Genomic DNA, 21,609 nt, shown 5'->3' with positions numbered 1-21,609 from the left:
GGGTGGGAATTAGGTATCTGAGAATTCTCAAGAACACTTCTGAGTAACTGCAGATAGATAACAATATTATTCCAACCCACCCACATTTCATTCCTCCACAGAGTGGAAAATGTTCCTTGGGCGGGGTGCTGGGAGTGGGGGAATTACACCCATACACCATATATATATATGGTGGCCTGATGAACCTCCATGGGAAGGGAGCCTAATGAACCTCCATGGGAAATGCATTCTACAGTTATAGGCAAAGATGTATTCTATCACAAAACTATTATCCCTCTGCTATACGCTGCCTCATTGGTATGCAAATGTTTAATTAATTTGTAAATGAATTTAGACTTAATTGCCTAATCAATCAATTAATTGGTTTGAAGAAAACAGTTGATGAACTAATGGAGTTTAATTGAGTCAGAGAAGAGGCAGGATTCGGGAAGTGCATGAAACGGATTTTGCATTTTGTTTCAAGCTCAAAACAAAATGCAAAATGGATGAAATATTTCATCAAAACAGCGGTCAAACTGGCTGTTTTAACTGAACAAACTTGAAATGTTTTGAGTTTTTCAGCAACAGAGGGAAATGGGAAAAATCAAAACACCCCATTGTTCCCCATAGGTAGCTCCTAGGGCAGCTAGGTGCATTGTTCCCCATGGGTAGCTCCTAGCACCATTGTTCCCCTATGGGTAGCTCCAAAGTAGGTTGTGGGATAGGGCATGATGGGTGCTACCAGCCACCCAACTCACAAAATAAATGAGCAAGCAGGCAATTTTAAACACATTTTTAACCTTCCCCCAACCTCCCATAGGATCCTATGCTGATTTGGAGGAAAGGTTATTATTATTATTTTTAAAAAAACAAAACTGCCAGCCACAGTGCCTGCACTTCAGTTACATCATTGGCACAAGTTGCTCTCTCCCAAACAGTTATGGCTCCTTGCTTCCTAGCATTGCAACAGCTGCCACAGCAGTACCCTTAGCAGTAGGCATAGCCATATGCTCAACTAGAGCAACTTCAGTCTTATTTTGACTGAATACACCTTGCAATGCAGATTGCAGAGCAGACCAGAGTAGTGAGTGAAACACAAATTAGTTTCAATGCCAGACATGGAGCTCATCACAGCAATCACCAAGAAATATTACACAGAGAGGTAGAGCTGCCACTGTCCATTGCCAAAACACAATCTCACAAACAAAGAAAATCACAAGGAAGGCAGGCACCTAAGTTTTGCCTTTGTCAACCTGAGATCCAAAAAAACCCAGATAGTTAAAGCAGCAATAGCACAGCATATTATACTCAGTGCTGAGAAAAGAAAACCACAGAATCAAACCTCCCTCCCTCCTCTACTGATGTATCCTCTTCAAGAGAGACACACTATAAGGACTCTCTCTGTCTTCCAGTCCTTTTGAATACACTTTGAAATTCCATCCTTTTTGCTCCCCCTCCCTCCCCCCTCCTCCCAACCAATGGGGGCACAGTTGCCCATGATAACACTTAATTTGTATAACAAGCCAACCAAGAAGCAAGTAGATCACAAGCCAGTCAGAAGCCAATGCTAGAAAACCAATCAAGGGAAAAACAGGCCTCCAAAATGGCACTCGAAACATCAAAACAAGTTTATTTTGTTCTGAGCCCTTTATTTAGAGCACATTTTGTTTCAAGCTTGAAACACTCAGAATGGCCTGATTTGAGTCAACATGTTTCTACTTCAAAACATTTTGTACATCCCTAGCATTAAAATATTCCTTAAGGCTATGAAAAGATTCTTTTATGAAAGAAGGCACTTAGGACACTAGAGTTTTCCTTCTTCCACTACCAGTTTATTCTCACAACTGTCTCACCTCTGTGAGGTAAATTAGGCTGAGAGTTAGTGACTGGCCCAAGGCCATCCAGAGAGTTTCATTGTCAGAGAGTGATCTGGACTCCTGCCCTCCATATACGCGGGGGTGGGGGAGAAGATAAACAGATCTGGTGGGCTGAAAGCTTAGTTTTCAGCTTTTGTGGCTCTGACATTTTTAGAAAGACTATACAGTATTTCAGTTAAGATGAATAGTACAATTAAGATACAGAACAGCATGTGTCACACACCACAGTCCCTCAAATTGTTATGGTACAGATCAGGCAATGTTCCAAGAAGATTTATGCATGTATGTACAGTCTAGGAATTTGATGCACAATAAATACAACTAGACGACCCCTGTATAGAGCATCTGTGTGGCGCTTTGGAGCCGGCTGTTTTCCCCTCCCTCTTCCTCTCGATCTCACCTCTCTTCCCCTTCCCTCCAGCCCTGCACTCTCCAGCCCTCCTCCCCTCCTTTTCCTCCCCACACACAGAGCCTCGGAGGGCAGCCAAGAAGGGCCCCGCCGCCATTTTTTTCTCCATCCTGTCCGCCTGTCATGGTTTTTCTCTCCCCCCACTCTGCCCATCCACCGCCGCTTTTCTCTCACCTGCCCACCTGCTGCCGCCTTTCTCTCCCCCCGCCCGCTGTTGCTTTTCTCTTGCCTGCCCACTGCCGTCTTTCTCTCCCCCCACCCGCTGCCCGCCGCCGCTTTTCTCTCCCCCCAACTTCTTCTACCCGCCGGCCAGCTGGCTACCACTGGCACTTTCTTGCCCCTCTCCTCCTCACTCCGCCCGAACTCTCGCAGCGTGTCGCAAGAGTTCCACCTCCAAATCCTGGACACGCACCAGCTAAGAAAATTAATTATATAGATAATAATTTTCTTACAGACTGGGCTTCTGCTTCCCAATACTGGCACACAAGTCCCAATTCTGAGAACACATATATGATCATATTGGCATGTCTTGAAATGTACTTCTGTGTTGAATTTTTTTTAATGTGTGTTGAGTAACTTATCAGAGCTTTTATACAACTATTGTCTGGCTTGTGGCTTGCTTTGCAATGCCATCGCTTAATCAATGACAAATAGCTAAGGGCAAAAGCTGGTACTTCTCTCCTGCAGTATCCCATTGCTCAATTCTTTAGCCAGCTGTAATTATTAACCAAATGGGGAATCTGTCAAGTTTGTTCATAGTGTGTGAAGGAATGGATCATCTGCACATAGAGTCTCCATACTATTGAAATAGCTGTACACATGTCATTTTTAATATTGCATTCTCAATATTCAATATTTTGTCTCATTTTGCATTGCATTTTCAATATTGCACTCTCTCCGAATGTGAGAAACTGGATTATCTGCAGGCATCACTGCAATTATGCTACCACTGCTGGGTGTTGGGGATGTGTGAACCAGCTTGAGGCTGAGCTGATTCACCACCAAACTGGTCCGGTTCGAGGGCTCACTCTCCAGCTCAAGGGTTCTAATGTCTAATTTTTAATTTTTTTAAAAAGCACTCACTGCTGGGTCCAGTGGCCTTGGGGTGCTGCTGCTGTGGCTACGGGGAGTCTCTGCCATTCTCCCCTCTGCCACCAGCCTCCCCCGCTCTTCCAAGGGCTGTTCCTGCCCTTTCTCTAGTGATAGTTGCCATATTGGATCCAGGCCATGCAAATGGCCAGGACACATGCACGGCAGCCTCCAAAATTGCCACCAGCACTGGAAAAAGGGCCAGAATGTCCCCCAAACAGGCCAGAATGACCCTTGGAAGGGTGGGAGGGAGGCCAGTGGGGGAGAGGGAAATGGCACAAAAAACCCACGGCTGTGACAGGAACGGCTAGACCAAGCAGTGAGTTTTATTTATTAACTTTAGAACTGCCAAACCAGCTCAGATTTGAACTGAATGGGGGTCTGTTCAGGGGGCACAAAACCAAACATGCCTGGTTTGGTTCGAGTCTGGTTTGGACTCAAATAAAACTGGGCAAACTGGTTTTGTGCACACACCTAATGTGTGTGTTAAGTATTGGTCAACATGACTTAAAATTGTACCCCCTGACTCTCTAAAGTAATCATATAATATTATATACTCCTTGTATACATCTTATTTTCTTTATTAACAGAAAGCAGCCAGATACTTACATACTTTATGAAATTTATGTTTTACATCAAGAAGTGTAGATGATGGTGGTACCTGTGGGGTGGGGAGAAATAAGATAATTTGTACTTATTCCCTTTTAATCTTCTTATCCTTTTGAGTTATAACTGACCCCAGTGGGTGTCAAAAATTAAAAAATTAGACTTTTCTGCCTTAATGTTTCCTACGTCATACTTCATGGGTACAATCCAGCCATAGTCAAGCACATTTAGTTTCCATAACATTCCATGGAAGCTATTTAAGCATTTGTGTACCTCTTCCATTAAAACCAAGGGGATTATAAATAACTTTGGATAGATTCTGCCCCATCTAGTCTCCTTAAATAAAGAGGTCTACTGTTTTGTGGTATTTCAACCGCCTTCACCATTCTGAGTTGTTATTTGGTGGTTTCATTAAAATGGCAGTAGAGTTAATTGATCCCCAGTTATTTGGTGGGGAGGGGTCAAACAATTGGGGGATCTATTTGACAAAAGTAGTTCCAGAACAGGGGCATGGGTGGGCAAGCACCACCTCAGAAAATTGGCACTGCCCTCCATTTCTGTATTTTTTCTTGTGCTGCTGCAGTATATTTCCAGCATGGTGAAAGCTCTTAGCAGATCTGCAATGAATATTCTATGCTGATGCAGCAGTGAAGGTAGGAGGTGTTCACCTTTCAGGATTTCATGTTCATAAGCCAGCGTGATGTAGTGGTTAGAGTGCTGGACTAGGACCGGGGAGACCAGGTTCAAATCCACATTCAGCCATGATACTTGCTGGGTGACTCTGGGCCAGTTATTTCTCTGTCAGCCTAATGTACTTCACAGGGTTGTTGTGAGGAGAAATTTTAGCATGCAGTACACCACTCTGGGCTTCTTGGAGGAAAAGTGGAATATAAATATAAAATTAAAAAAAAACAAGAAAAGATATTGAGCTGAAACACATGTGGTCTTTTCTGGTACTAGTGGGATTCTAGGGAGGGACTGGGTAGGACAATTGGTGTCCATAGGTGTTAGACAATCCAGCTGTGGCGACCTCAGTCAAACTGTTTAACTATCTGTCCATATTCACTGGGTACAGCGTCTGCCAGTGGGTGAAATCATAAAACCTATCATACCTTATATACACTGTAACCAAGTCTTGTTATAGAAACCATCATGAGTGTAAGGCCCTGCTTTAGCAGAGAGAAAACCTTTAAGCTGCTCATACATAAATAAACGTGACATTGTTTTATTTCAAAGTTCACCCAGTGTCCAGTGAGTTATTCCCACCCCCCCAGCCCTCAACTATACTACTATGACGTTGTAGTATAGTTGAGAAACCTAAGCAAGAAGAGCTTGGTGGTGGCAGCAAAAGCTTCATATAGGGAAGAATATTATCAATAAAACTGGTCCACAGCATTATATTATTATGATTATTTAATATACCCCACCCCTCCAGTGCAATACTGCTTGGGGTGGCTTTCAACAAGAAGACGGACACAGATACAAATAATAAATTTTGTTTTAAGTATTAGGTTCAAATTAAAACTGAAAATTATAAAAAGCTAAAGAAGCTGAAGAACCTACCAGATATAACAAAATAATAATGATATTAAAAAGCCTCCTTAAAAAGGTGTATTTTAAGATTTTTTTAAAAAAAACACTGAGGGAGGGAGCATGGCGAAGTTCTTCAGGGAGGGCATTCCAAAGCCACAACCAAAAAGGCCCTGTCTCTAGTCCCTTCCAACAGGATCTCTGTTAGTGGTGGGGTCATGAGCAGGGCCTGAGATGATGATTGGACGGCCTGGCAGATTCATATGGGTGAATGCGGTCCGACAGGTACCCTGGCCCCAAGCCATGTAGGGCTTTAAAGGTCAAGACCAGCACCTTGAATATAGCCCGGAAGCAGACCAATGAAGCTGACGCAGGATGGGTCTAATACTCGTGAAGTGACTAGCACCCATGAGCATCCTTGCAGCAGCATTCTGAACCAGCTGAAGCTTCTGAACAGTCTTCAAGGGCAGCCCCACATAGCGTGCATTGCAGTAGTCCAATCTGGATGTTACCAATGCATGAGTGACTGCGGTCAGGTCTGACTTCTCCAAGTAGGGTCGCAGCTGGCATACCAGCCGTCATTGGTAAAAGGCACTTCTGCACACCGCCGCCATCTGCGCCTCCAATGACAGCGTTGGGTCCAGAAGCACCCCCAAGCTGCGGACTTTGTCTTTCAAGGGGAGCATGACCCCTTCCAAGACCAGATTTACCTCATTACTTGGATGATCAGTTCTACCAACCCAGAGCACTTCTGTCTTATCTAGATTGAGTTTCAGCTTCTTTGCCCCCATCCAGTTCAGAACAGCCTCCAAGTCCTGGCTCAGAGCATCCACTGCCTCCCTGGTGTCTGCTGACTTAAAAGATAGGTAGAGCTGGGTGTCATCAGCATATTGATGGCACCGCAGCCCACACCTATGGATGACCTCTCCCAGGGGCTTCATGTTAAACAGCATGGGGAACACAATAGATCCTTGCAGCACCCCATAGGCCAAAGGTCAAAGGGTGGAGCAGGCATCCCCCAGCACCACTTTCTGAGTATGACCCTCCAGTTAGGAGTGGAGCCACTGTATTACTGTGCCCCCAAGTTCCAACCCAGAGAGATGTCCCAGAAGGATACCATGGTCGATGGTATCAAAAGCAACTGAGAGGGCCAGGAGGATCAACTGAATCACACTCCCTGTGTCTATCTCCCGGCGTAGGTCATCCACCAGGGGAACCAAGGCAGTTTCAGTCCCATATCCAGGTTGGAAGCCAGACTGGAAAGGATCTAATCAGATTCATCCAGGACTGCCTGGAGCTGAGACGCCACAATGCTGTCCAACACTTTGCCCAAGAAGGGGAGATTTGAAGCTGGTCGAAAGTTATTGAGGTCATCGGGGTCCAATGAGGGCTTTTAAAGGAGGGGCCTAATTACTACCTCCTTCAGGCAAGGGGGGGCACCCCCTGCTCTAAAGAGGCATAAGGTTATAAGGTTATTATTAGGGATGTGCATAAAACCGGTTCACCCGGTTTGGTTCGGGTCCGAAACGGGTCCGAACTGGGAGGAGGTGGTTTGGTTTTGGTTTTGTCCGGACCACCCCCTGGTTCGGTTCGGATCTGAACTGGTTCGGATCTGAACTGAACTGGTTTGGATCTCAAAAAGTAGCTAGGATGGTAGCTGGCACCCAGGGGTACCTGTCACCCAAACCCCAAAGCAATCGGACACTCGTACATTTTTTTATGAATTTTTGAAAATTATTTTTATTTTTTTCTCATAGGATATAATGGGATTCGAACCAGACCATTATTCCTTATTGTGGAGCACCCATGGGTGCCAACAACCATGCAAACCCTGAAGCAATCAGACACCCCTATGATTTTTTATGAATATTTGAAATATTTTTAATTATTTTTCTCATAGAGTATAATGGGACGCAAACCAGTCCATATCCCCTATTGTGGAGCACCTAGGGGCACAAAAGCGGGGTGGGTGGTAGACAGGCAGGGGTGCCTACCACCCAAAAAATCCCAAGGCAATTGGACACTCCTCTGATTATTGGTGAATTGTTAAATTATTTTTGAATTCCTCATAGAGAATAATGAGGATTGCAGCAAATGTATAGCTTCACGTCGGGGGGAAAGGGGTGTCGTAGAGTGCAGTGTGGTGGCTGGTAGTTCCTAGGGTGGGCAAGGAAGCTACCTGAATTATTTGAAAGGAATTGGGCAGAGGGCTGATTTTTGGTTAATTGTTGAAGTTTACACGTCTTTAAGGTTTTCCCTATAGAGAAGCATTGAGGTGTCAGCAGCCCCATAAGTGCACTTGGGGGGTGCTGGGGTGGCCCAGAGTGAGAACCGCTGAACCGGAACCGGTTCAGATCCGAACCGGTTTGCACATCCCTAGTTATTATCCTTTCTAGTTTTGATAACAGAGCCTGGAGCCTCACTAGCAGTGTCACAGAGTGACAAGCAGGGTACGGCTCATCACATGCATTGTTGTACAGTTGACAGTCATTGGAAATAATGGCCATCAACTGTGCAAATGTGTTTATGCAATTCTCCCATTTTGCACAACAGTACTCTTGAACAACTGCGTGAACATTACAATGCAAGGTACATGTAACATTGTGCAGTACATCAGCCACTCTCTTCTGTGAATCTGTGTGTGATGCATTTTGAGATGGGGGAAACTATTCCTAAATAATTACACATGTTAAAATTATACACCCAAGCAACCCATTTATCAACCCCAAAAATGGATTCTAAGACCTATCTAAATTATTCAAATTTAGTAGATGTGGATAATTTTTGGTCTGTTATGATTTAATGTGTTGTGTGTTTTTATCACATGTTTTAATGTGTTGTAAGCCACCCAGAGAACAATTTGTTATGGGGTGGCTAACAAAGTTGTTGTTGTTGTTGTTAAATGTATCTTATTTGTATTATTTATTTTGCATTTTTATTATTTTGTAAAATTTGCCACTGTTAGGGAGGAACAATGAGCTATGCAGACTGCTGAATCTGCCCTCGCCAAACACCCACTAGAAATCCCATTCATCCAGCTCTCTGGCTTCTACAGGCTTTACCCACAAACTTTCAAACATGTATTTATTGCCCTAAGTGCTATAAAGTTGCTTTTTATTTTGAACAAAAGTTGAGTTTTTAGAGAGCTGAATTCTGCACTCTTGTGGCATTCACACAGCTCACACATAGCAGTGTGAAAACAACATATGCATGGCCATACACAAAGAGCTATATGCATATACCTTGGTAAGTACTTACGTCCAGCTCATGTGATCCTGAGATCAGATGTCACTTAGTGGCTGAGCTATGAATTAGGAAACCCCAGTTTCAAGCTTCATTTCTGCCATGAACCCACTAGGTGGGCCTAGGCAAACCTCGCTTTCAGCCTCTTTATTTTGGGATAATAATATTGACATATCTTACAAGATTGTTGAAAAGATAATATATGTGACATATACAATAGTACATGCCACCTACACTACACTACAAGATAGTGAGGTTGTTCTCACACATGTAAGAACCAGTGGGATCATGTCTCTGTGGCAAACCCACCAAGGTAGCCACCCGCTTAAATGAGGTTAAGGGAATTTCTCCTGTAGCCCCATTTTTAAAATCATCTTGCAGCATCGGCTGCTTTCAGCTGATTCTGTGCAACTGACAGGGGGTTGCCAGTCACTGGGGGAATCCCCATAATGCATCACACACCACACAGTGAATTATGGGAGTTCTGGGGGCTGGGGCAATGCATCCTGGCCCCTGGCTCTCTGCATTGGCAAGGGGCAGTCAGCAATCACCTGGGCGAGCAATTTGGAGCCCAGAGCAGTGTACATGGTTATGTTTAGCCTCACAACAATCCTGTGAGGTAAGTTAGGATGAGATAAAGATGACTGACTCAGTGTCACCCAATGAGTTTCATGGCTGAATGGGGATTTCAACTCAGGTGTCTCCTAGTCCCACACTCTAACCAGTACACCATGCTAGGGACCATTAGGAAGGGGGTTGAAAATAGAAAAGGCTAATATTATAGTGCCCTTATACAAATCTTTGGTGCGGTGACCACATTTAGAGTACTGCATACAGTTCTGGTCACCATAACTTAAGGACATGGAAAACTGGAAAAGGTTCAGAAGAGGGCAACCAAGATGATCAGGTGCCTGGAGCACCTTCCTTATGAGGCAAAGGTACAGCATCTGGGGCTTTTTAGTTTGGAAAAGAGGTGACTATGGGGATATATAAAATATTATGCTAATTAATCTAATCTAATCTAATCTAATCTAATCTAATAATGCATGGGGTAGAGAGAGTAGACAGAGAAACATCTTTCTTCCTCTCTCACAACACTAGACCAGGGGTCATCCCATGAAACTGGAAGCCAGGAAATTTCGGACCAACAAAATGAAGTACTTTTTCACACAGCACATAATTAATCTATGGAATTCTCTGCCATTGGATGTGGTGATGGCCACTAGCGTGGATGACTTTAAAAGGGGCTTAGACAAATTCATAGAGGACACTAGTCTGGTGGCAATAGGCCACCTCTAGGCTCAGAAGCAAGATGCTTCTAAATACCAATTGCATGGGAGCAACATGGAGCATGCCCTCCGCTCTTGTCTGTTGGCTTCTTAGAGGCATCTGGTGGGCCACTGTTTGAGACAGGATGCTGGACTAGATAGGCCTTAGGCCTGTTCTTATATTCTTATTTTCACTATGTGGAAGCTGAATGCCAGCTATCCTATATAATTGCAAATATAATTTGTCACATATGGAATAAAGTATAAAATGTTACCCATTATCAAATATTAATTACTACCACAGTTAACTATGTCTTGCATATCACTGGATAGAAAATAGTGGCTGATATCTTGACAGAATTTACTCAAGGAAGTCCCTTTTAATTTCAATGGGACTTCCATGAGTAAATTTAATCAGGATACCAGCTGTTGGCACTCAATGGTGAATATTCAACAAATATGCAAAGTCAAAAAAATGTGGGGAGGGGATATTATGGGGCAAGCTTATTCCAACTTCTCTGGGCAGCTACAGAAACAGTTTTGATGATATGAAGATTCAATAACTAGAGATTGGTGGATTTTCCCAGGGCTGTGTCAGATTGGCTTGGAAAATAACCTGAGCTATAAAATCATCATCATCATCATCATCATCATCATCGTAATCATCGGAAATAGCTTAGCCAATCTAAATTTGGAATCTGCCCTCTCACTTAAACTCCTTATTCCCCAACCCCTCTATTTTTCTCTTTAAACCAACTTACTGTATTAACCTGAATCCAAAACTAGCCTTTTTCCAATTCTTTGATGTTAGAAATTAGGGGGAAGGTCTTAAATTCAGAGTGATGTTCCTTTTGGGTAAAACCTGTATATAACCTCTATATTTAAAGGGGTCATCTTAAATTCAGGGTCATCTATTATGGTAAATATGGTAATGGCTGGCCTGGTAGTAGGAGCAGTGGCAGTGCTCTAGTCCTACCATAGGGAGAGAGAAGGAGGGAGGACTACACCTCACCAGCACTCAGATGATAGCAGTATGCTAAGATGTAAGTCCTCATTGGTCCTTGGGAAATGCATTTTTCTCAAGGGCTACTGACATAGCAATAGCCTTTGAGAAAACTACAATTTCCAACGGCCATTGGGACCTTTCATTCTAGCATGCTGCTGTGCAGTGCACCAGAGAATGGGGGAAGGGAGAGACTTCCCATGTTCTCAGTATACACAGCACCACTGAGGATCACCCTCCACGTTGGCCTGAGAAATTTCAGCTTAAACATAAAATCAAAAGCTGATGGGCTGAGGAGCCAAAGTAAAAGAGGGAAATCTTCTGTGGCTCATGTTATTGTTTATTAATCTGGTCTGTGACTGTAATAAACATACTACTACTTCTGTGGCTCAGATTTTAATCTAAGCCAGAGAAAAAAATCAGGGGCCTCATAATGCTTGCCTTTTTATTATGGTGAGCATGATGCTTGTATCCAAGAGCAAGCTTAGCATGCTTCTCTAATGTCTCTGCCCATACAAGAAAACAGGAACCAAATACTTTAGAAAAAAATCTTTTCAGAATCTATATATATAATTCTCCTGGGTGTGCCTTGGAATGTGCGTCCCAGCACCCAGCTGATTGGCTGGGCGGCGGATGGGCCTGATTGGCTGAGATGCACCCAAGAGGACTGGTCGCCACGGCAGCGGCAGGCCTGGCCACAGAGGCCAGAGGCAGCAGCGGGCCCAGTCGAGCCGTGGAGGCAAGGCCGGGGGGGGGGAGAAAGTGGTGGGGGCAGAAGTGGCAGTGGGGAGGAGAGGCGGCTGGGTCTGGAAGTGGAGACTGGTGCGGAAGGTGGGGGGAAGAGGTAACCACTGGCTCCAAAGAGCACATAGATGCTCTGTGCGGGGTCGGCTAGTCCATATCAATCTAGGAGGTAGGTGGAGTGGGGATCCTGTATCAAAATATCTAAAGTCACTGTGCCACATTAAAATAGACCTTTAATATCAATGCCAGTGGGGTGGGCTGGAAATCTGTCCAATCTAACACAAAAATTTAAATATAAGCTGCAATATGAACATCACATACAAGCTGCATAATTTGATTTTGCCGAGCAACCAATAAAATGAGGCAGAAGCATTTATAATCTTTAAAAGTATATTGTATATTTATAATCTTTATAATCTTTAAAGTATATTTATAATCTTTAAAAGTATATTGTTACAGAGAGAAGAATACTCTCAGTTATAGACATATAAAACAGAAAACAAAACTAGAATCTAAATCATGCCATTAGATTGTGTATTCCACAACATGCTCGGGGTGGGGTAACACATGCACACTTACTTACCTTATCCACTACACAGATTTGCTTTTTGCTTTGGGCATCAAGAATCTCCACTTCAAAGTAAGTGATTTTAGAATGCCTTAAGACTGGCAGTGGTCTCAAATGACCAGCCGAGAGTACAAGCTGAGACAAGCTTAAGAAAGACCTCATGTCATTATGGATGGCAAGATCCTTCTTGTGCTCTGGAGCACGAGGCTTATGTCTTCTGAACATGGTCAGTACACAGCTCTACGACCTGTCATGTCAACACAGGACACCTCCAAGGGGCAATCTCTTGTCCCGGCATCAGTTAAATACAAACACAGGCTGATGGAACATGAAAGGTCAAGTGGCATTCCATCTGGAGAGACTAAGTTTTATATAGCAGGATTGAAAACAATGGCTCTCTAATCCATGGCTATATTTAGGTTGCTATTGTGACGTGCCGCATTACTATTTTTTAATTTTAACATGCTGTTTGAAACAACATGCCCTGCTCAATTCCTTATCTTAGTTCCCCAATAATGAAAAGTCAGTTCCTAAACACCTCCCCTGACCTATAAAGGAACCAAGAGTGCTATGTAATAAATGTCATCGTTATCTATAGAACCTGGGTGTGTAAATGGGTACATTTTTGAAAATGCATGACAAATGTAATCCATATGGGAGATGTTTGTTAAGGCACAACATATCCACACTAAGCATGGGACCAGAAAAATGGCCCATCACATGTTGTCAGATGACTGCCAAATACTGTCAAATATTCCATGCAGGCAAGAATGCCCTTGCGTAGGTGGTGCTTTTCTATTTTAATTGCATAATGTGTAATATGATAGCAAAGGCAAAGCAAGTCTTTTTCTGAGACTTGCAGGAGTCCAAGTACACATGCACACACTCTCACACACTTCAGGATCCGACATCCCTTGTTCAGACATAGCCCAAGAGAAGCTTGGGAATGTCACATTCCTGAGAGTGACCCAGTCCCTCAGACCTGGGCATGTGAAGTCAGTCCTTCTTCTGCCTGAAACCAGTGTCTTGAATAGTTACATCATGGCTTAAACAGGGTAAAAGAGCCCAAGCACAGCAAACCCATGTATTATAGTGATGTTATAGTGATGAAGAGCCCCTGGTGGTGCAGTGGTAAAACTGCCGCCTTGTAACCAGAAGGTTGCAAGTTCGATCCTGACCAGGGGCTCAAGGTTGACTCAGCCTTCCATCCTTCCGAGGTGAGGTCGGTAAAATGAGTACCCAGAATGTTGGGGGGCAATATGCTAAAATCATTGTAAACCGCTTAGAGAGCTTCCAGCTATAGAGTGGTATATAAATGTAATTGCTATTGTTATGTCAGGGACAAATGCAAATAAACAGTGGACACATTCACACGTATTGTGGAACTGTAGATTGAAGTGACCAACAGTTCTTCTCCTCACCCCACTCTCCTGTCTGTATTTGGATGAAATGGACAGGAGCTCCTCTGCCATCAGGGAGATTCTGGGAGGAGGGTGAAATGGCTGTGCAAGCTTCTGTCTTGAATGATGGACAGCCCAGAAAGTCAATCACAGCCGAGAGTCAGTCATAGTACTGCAGTTGGCTGAAAACCTCAGGTATGAGTGGTGAAACGCACTACAACCTGAAGTTTCAGAGTCTGGCAAGCAAAACCTCAGGTCACTTCCCACACAGGACCAGAGTTTCGCACATTCAGATTTTCAGGTTTGGCAACCCTAACCCCTTCAACTCCAGTTTCCCATTACATGTTAATTAGGTGACTAGCTCCATTGCTATAGATTTAATGAGACAGCATTTATACTTGATTTAGATAAAAAGAAGACTTGTAGAATCCCGCCTGCCCCCCCAACCCCCCTCCCCCACCACCACCACAGGACTTCTATATACTGTCTCATCTCTCCCGTTCCCTTCAAATCATTCTTCAAAACTCACCGTTTCAGCCATTGGCCTAATCCCATACCCTCACTCCACATTCAGTATCTGAGTGTCTGCAACGAGGAAGAATGATGCCACAAGAAGTGATTGCAAAGGTCAAGAGAAATTTGAAAACAAAAGGGAGTACTGTGGGCCAGAGACTATAGGAACATAAGAAACATAGGAAACTGCCTTATACTGAGTCAGACCATTGACTGGCCTTATACTGCCTTATACTGAGTCAGACTATCTAGCTCAGTATTGTCTTCACAGACTGGCAGTGGCTTCTCCAAGGTTGACCCAGTCATGACCCAGTCATGAAAGGACCCCAGCAATGTCCCTTGCTAAAACACACCAGATATAAAAGGAGGTACTGGTGATTAATGGCTTCAAAAACTGGAAGAAAGTGCTGGATTCTTTTAGAGAACTTGAAAAGCTTTAATTATCAAAATGGAAGAAGGCTGTGGCCCAGGACTCAGAATGCCTCAGCTCCTAGCAAAACCTCAAGTGTTCCAGTTCTTAAAAGCTGTTATTCTTTAAATTGAGGTTTTCATTGTCACGTCACAAATCAAAAAGCCAATTAAAAAATCTAAGTGGGGCAATATAGTTCTCTAGGTGGGGGAGTGCACCCATTGGCTCCATTCTGCTCACACACCTATTATTATTATTATTATTATTATTATTATTATTATTATTATTATTATTAATAATTTTTACATTTATATCCCACTCTTCCTCCAAGGAGCCCAGAGCGGTGTACTACATACTTGAGTTTCTTTTTCACAACAACCCTGTGAAGTAGGTTAGGCTGAGAGAGAAGTAACTGGCCCAGAGTCACCCAGCTAGTTTCATGGCTAAATGGGGATTTGAACTCGGGTGTCCCTGGTCCTAGTCCATCACTCTAACCACTACACCATGCTAGCTCTCAGCCACCACGCTGGCTCTCACCTATACATGTCGAACATGTTCAACATTGAACCTGTTTGGTTCAACCATTCAGGGTCAAAATGAACCATCCCCTGTTTGACCCCAGACTAAACACCCCCCCCAATTGTTTGGGGGGTTCACAGATTATTATTTTTAACCCAGGCCATGCAGAGGCCAATTGAACAGGTGCGGTGGCCTCCAAAATGGCTGCCACGCCAGAGGGGGAAGGCCCGAACAGGCTGAAGAGCCAGCTGAACGGCCAGTGGTGGCATGAAGGGAGGCTGGTGGGGGAGGGGGAACCTCCACAGACCCCCCCCACCTCCAACTCCCCCAAAGGGGGTATGTTAAAAAATTGTTTGTTTTTTTAAAAGTTGTTTGCGAACGACCCCCACACCAAACCAAACTGGGGGGAGTTCAAGGGGGTGCCAGACCGAACTGGCCTAGTCTCGAACCAAACCAGACCAGCTAGTTCTGTGCACACCCATACTATACAGTTATAACACTAATTGAAGCCCTGCCTCTTCATGCCAAGTGAAGAGATGGATGCTGTACCTAGGGAGAGACCTTCCCCATGATTAAGAAGGTTGACTGTGTTTACACTGGGCATGTTTACATGAATATCAGCACTTGTCTGCAGAGCCAAGGGAATTTCCCCCTGGATTCTTGCATGTAGCTTGCCAGGATTCCAAAACAGTTACAGAGCACACTAGTGTGGGGGTGATGACTAGCCAGCATACTTCCAATCCTCCTCTTACCAGGTTCATGCTAAATGCCCGAACAGGGCTTTTTTTCTCTGTGTTTGTCCCCTGCTAACTGAGCAAAAAGGCACCTCTTAAAAGTGATGGTTCCCTTTATTTAGCAGGGGGAGAGCGACTGGCCCTATCCATCCTCAGTGCAGCATCCCTCCAGTGGCAGTTGTTGGTGTCTATCTTACTTTTCTTTTTTAGATTGTGAGCCCTTTGGGGACAAGGAGCCATTTTATTTATTTATATATATGTAAACTACTTTAGGAACTTTTGTTGAAAAGCGGTATATAAATATTCATCATATTCGTATTAATTTGTGTATAATTAATTTACCTACATGCCATGTTGCCCTGTGTGCCTATAAATACAAATTAGGCAGCCAAAACATTCAGAGCTTACACAAGTAATCCTGCAGAAACCAAAATGTTTTATTTTATATGTTTTTCAGAACATATGAGGCCTTTCACGAGGGGGAGGAAAAGGGCCCATATTAAAAGTTAATACCAGGTCCAGACAAATTATGCTTGGGCACCCAATAAGCTTCACATATGAGCAACCATTTGAAAGTAGGTCAAATGGTTCATTCTAAATTCAACACTCTAATCTCTACGATGCATTGTCTTAGTACTGCAAGGATACAATGGAGAAAGCCCTGTGCTCACTGCTCTGCTGTCCTTGGGAAAAGAGCAGGACACAAATGTGACAAACTATATACCATTTTAGTGGCATGTGTGAAATTGGTCAGATTTTTGGGTCCTTCTTTGTCTAGTAACATCAGGGCAGAAGGAATCATACTGCAAATACCAATGCTATCTTCTTTTGTCTTCTGCTTAGTTGTGAAGGTTTGCCCTCCCCTTTTTTTCTGAGGTGAAATTGTGTTCTGTTTTTGATCTATGGCACTTTTGACTACTCATACATCCTTGTCATTCACTGTTCCTGTCAGTGGAAAGTCACCCATCACTATGTGTCCCACACATTCCAAGCTTCTTCTTGGAAACAAAACACTTAATTCTGTACGGGAGCGAGATAGGGGGAATCTCTGAATGAAGGCTACCTTCTGATGCTGGGAAACAAATTCTGTCACCCACACTATGACTGTTGCTGGTTTAAGTGCAGCCCACTGCTGAATACCCAGACTTTTCCTTAGGTAACAGAGCCATTGTCCAATCTCTCAGATGCAGAGTCCAAATGATTACCATTGTTCTCACAGTTGGATGAATGGGTGCGTAGTAAAAAAGAAAGCCTTGGCTGGGATGGCAACAGCACTGCTAATCCTGCACAGCCATGAAAGATTTGGGTTATATTTCTAAACAATAGCTCTCCATGCCACATGGCCAACCACATTTCAAAATGAACAAACTTTTAAAAGTGGTTTCTGATATGGTGTGAGCGATTGTCACTCAAAGGGGAAAAGTCCAATATCTTACTAGATATTCCCATTTCAAGGCACTATGTTGCCTGGCCATGCAGCCCCATGGGATCCAGTGGGCCATGCAGGGAGTGTGGTGCCCCTCCTTTAGGGCTTCCTCTCTCCCCCATCATGGATGCTGGCAAGGTGGACCTGGGTCTTCTGTGTCTGGGCACTGCTGAGCAAGTGGGGCAGAAGCAGCTGCCTGGTGCAATGCCAGCAGAGTCGCTGGGTTGCATTGTTGGGAGAAACAAGACCTGAGACTTGGGAGGGGGTGGGGTTTAGGGCAGGTTTTGAGCCCTGTCAGCACTACATGGAGGCATTTAAAGCCAAGGCAGCCAGTGATGAGGGATTATCTCAGAAAAGGGGGCAGGAGCAAGAGCCCTCTTCAGACATTATAAATTGCAGCTCACAGGGTCACCTGCCATCATGCTTACAGCAGTGCCCCATTCAGATAAACAGCATTGTAAGTGTGGTCATCAGGCATTGGGGCAGTGAGTGACAGTGGGGAGTGGGACCCAGAACGGAACACAAAACCTGTTCCATGCACACCCCTAGTCAGCCCTACTTATTATTATGGGAACCTCTATTAGCAATCTGAAGTGGTATAGCCAGGACACAAATTTACCACCACTAAGCCAGAGTCTTGGTATTTCCTCAGTAAGGAGCACACTAATAATATGTTCTGGGAATGGGGATATTGCACCCAGACCCAAGGAGACATGGACACATTATTCTTTTGGTTAAATTGGCCACTTTATTTGGGGTTATAAATCAAACAGTGCCCGCCAGGCAGTACAGCTGGGATTGGCTGGGGGTCGGAGCATCCAGCTCCGGTACAGCGGAGATTGGCTGGGAGCATCCAGCAACAGTGTGGTCCCTAGCGGGTCGGCCAATCCTATGGCCGCCCTGATCTAAAAGCCCGTGGCACTAGCACTTTGGCTCCAGGTGGCCCACCGCTCCCAAGCGGGGGCACCCTTCTTCACCTACCTAAGGCCAGGTCTCTGTCATTAATGCCACCCCTCCGATGCTGTCTAGCCATACGGAAGGATGCCCTTTGCAGAGAGGTTGGAGCAGAGCAGCATCCCTGATCTGCCAAGCCTCAAGGAATCTGCCCCTCCTCCTTAAAGCCAAACGCTTACCTAAGGTGCCGCACCATTTTTCTCGCTGTTCACAGCCCCACTGCACCTGCCACGGCAGGCATTAGCCTCACTTAATGCCCCACACGCCCCACAAACCCTCCAAGACCATAGCCAATCCCAGCCACAGGTCATCAACAAATAGCCTCATGCCCATGGGTGACAGATGAACCCCGTCACCCCTGTACAGGAGGGGCAGTGAGAACTTGATATCATCATGCAGTATGCAGCTTCCGCCTTTAGTGGGCAAGAAACGTGCAATTGCTGCGTTTACACCCCCGTCTGTCCCTGTCCACCTTGTTCTGCTTAATGGCTCCCCTCCATACTCTCAGCTGGGTATCAGACCAAATTAAGATTAGACCGGGGCACCACGTTAACACGACCCCCAGGTCCTGTATTATCTGCTGAAAGAGTGAAGAAGACTGTGTATTCTGGAGTGCAGAATGTGCATGCCCTTTGGGGAGCAGGGTACAGCATTACATATTACATTCTTACACCCCTGTGCAGTCCTTCAGGGGTGTAATACAAGAAGGAGAGAAAGAGTAACTAGCAGTGCTATATTCTGGCACTGTTGATGTGCCCCCCCCAAAAAACTAGCACCCTAAATCTGATCAGTGGATTGGTCAGTCCTGGTCTCATTTTTCTCTCCATCCTGAGTCTTTCAGCCTATTCTAGCCAACCTTCCAGCAGGCAAGCACACAAAGTTCACAAAACAATTTGTATTTTTAAAAAGAGTATTTGTGTTTTAAAATTTAAAATTTGTGTTTTAAAAGTAGTCAGGAAGATCTGGCACAATTGTATCAAGCGAGGAAGATGTTCATTGCCCACTGACATAATGAAGAGAAGAGTCTCACAACTGATACCAGAGTGCATGTGACAAGTGAGGGCAGACAGTTGCTGCAGAGAAGATGGAAATCTTGGCAAGACATGGACATAATCTCATACTGCCAACAGAGACCACTCATCACTTTACACATCAGGGTGGCTGGATGTCACTCACTCACCACCTCCACAACTCAGACTGAAATTTAAGAGCACCTCCACCCTGATTGCACATGACGTTCTAATGGATTTGAGATCAGCAACTCACACTTTGTGTAAACCAGCTACATGATAATCCTTGAAAACAAAGGATAAACGCAATGATCAAAAGTGTGTGGGGGGGGGAAATACAAACTCCCTCCTCTAGCTGTGAGGAGTCCCAGGTAGGCACTATTCACATTTTTGCATGAGCAGATTCACCTTTCCAAGGGAATATTCTGGGAGAGTAAAGTGAAATACCGCCCCCCTTCAAGAAAGGCCTGAGCAGTCTTAGTCAGGCCTTCAAGAGCATGTGACCCAATAAGGAGTGACACTCTTTAACAACAAGGATTTATTAATAATTGGTTGATAAAGAAAATCATAGAGGCATCAACAATCGCTGCTTCCATTCTAGTAACCCCTTTCCCAGGAACTACAAGAACCATGCAATCAGATCCAAGCACTATTCTTTCTGCTTGCTTCCAGGTAAGGAACTGCCAGTTGATTCCCACTCCCTTTCTTTACAGTAGTTGCTGATCAGACGTCCTTCAGAGGCCTCCAGGGAATAACTGAACTCACACCCTCTCCTACTTTTCTATAGGATGTTGTCCAGTAAACCCTGCCCCTCACTCTGGATTGGTCACTGAGATTTGATTCTCCTGGGCTTTCCTCATTATTTGGAGAGACCCACCCTCCAAGCAGTTACTCTAATTGAGGTATAGTCTTCCCTCAAGCCTACCTATCACTAGAGTAAAGCATTCTGAGTCATAATGAACAATAGCTCCATAACACAGCTGAGAATGCTGGAATCAGTGCATGAAACCAATATTGCAAATAGTGGGATCGATATCTCTGTAATCAAAATGTCCATGGAACAGACTAAACAATGATATAATATAGAAGATATCTAATGATACATTAATTTTAGCAATGACAATTTTAGTTAACAGTATTCCTCTTAAATTTCTGGAATTTGCAAAGACAAAATTTAGGATGTAAGAGGAAACACAAATACAACAGAAACAACAAATCATGAGACAATGGTAAAGCTTTGGGGGCTATATGGAAGGACAGACACAGTGTAGAAATCACAACACTTGATTGCCAGACTATTAAACCTGTTCTCCAAATCTGTTTTTACCTACCTCACTGCCCTTGACAGTAATATTGCATTGGTGGCTATCCCAAACTCTGAAGTGAGGGTAGTGACCATTCAGGGGTAATATAGAGGATATGAATGGCTATAACTGAGCCCCTGGTGGTGCAGTGGTAAAACTGCCACCCTGTAACCAGAAGGTTACAAGTTCGATCCTGACCAGGGGCTCAAGGTTGACTCAGCCTTCCATCCTTCCGAGGTCGGTAAAATGAGCACCCAGAATGTTGGGGGCAATATGCTACATCATTGTAAACCGCTTAGAGAGCTCCGGCTATAGAGCGGTATATAAATGTAAGTGCTATAACTGTCCATTTTGGGCCAGTGGAGTATTGATCAGTGGAGTGGAGTAGGCATGTGCAGAACCAGTTATGTTTGAACTGCTCTGGTTCGGCAGGTTCAAGTTCAAACCGGTCCAGCCCCCCAAAAGACCAAACTCCCCCCCAAAAAAAAACCCAAACATGGTTTGAATCAAGCTGGTTCAAACTTGTTCAACAGCTCTAACATTGTGGTGGCCTGTGTGTTTTTATCTCTCCAATGGCAGGCATCTGTTGGTTGTCATTGATCATTATAGCCATTTTTGAGAGGTGGAAATGCTCACCAAGCACTTTTGCTAATACTGTGATCCCCAAATTGCATAAGATTTTTTCTTCCTATGGCATACCAACTGTTCTAAAAAGTGACAATGGATTGCTTTTTCAGAGTTAACAGTTAACAGCAGAAGGTGCCAATCTGAAACAATTATTTCATTTCCTCTGCTGCTACAGGACCACTCCCCACATCTCTACCAGTTTGGCAACAGCTACCATTATGTTTGCCAGTCAAGTTTGGACAAAACTGCCTCAACTTGACACTTCATGTCAGGACACTGACTTACATCAACTCAACGAATGCACAAAGAGTGCAATGATGCAGTACACTGATCAATGCAGGCAAGCAACTGTAATATCATTTAAAGTGGGTGGCATGGTTCTAGTGAAAAACCTTCT

At 44.2% G+C, this 21,609-nt stretch overlaps 1 protein-coding gene across 9 annotated transcripts in view; it reads right to left on the bottom strand.

The window, feature by feature from the left end:
* The window catches only part of TECRL (trans-2,3-enoyl-CoA reductase like), a 62,070-nt gene extending 49,239 nt beyond the window's left edge, over positions 1-12,831 (bottom strand). For 3 of the 9 annotated variants that reach the window (XM_053261125.1, XM_053261127.1, XM_053261134.1), the window contains exons 1-2: positions 12,332-12,829; positions 3,964-4,015 (exon numbers count right to left, since the gene is read on the bottom strand). In XM_053261125.1, coding sequence (XP_053117100.1) covers positions 3,964-4,015; positions 12,332-12,541 — 262 coding nt within the window. In that variant the 5' untranslated portion in view covers positions 12,542-12,829. Of the gene's footprint in view, positions 1-3,963; positions 4,016-12,331 lie in introns of all 9 variants that reach the window. The other 6 variants (XM_053261126.1, XM_053261129.1, XM_053261131.1 and 3 more) reach the window with 3 other exon arrangements.
* Between the last annotated feature and the right edge of the window lie 8,778 nt (positions 12,832-21,609).

Source organism: Hemicordylus capensis, chromosome 6 (genome assembly GCF_027244095.1).
Source record: "Hemicordylus capensis ecotype Gifberg chromosome 6, rHemCap1.1.pri, whole genome shotgun sequence".
Lineage (NCBI taxonomy): Eukaryota > Metazoa > Chordata > Lepidosauria > Squamata > Cordylidae > Hemicordylus > Hemicordylus capensis.
Note: the sequence above shows the minus strand (reverse complement) of the source record. Positions and strands in the feature narration are given on the sequence as shown.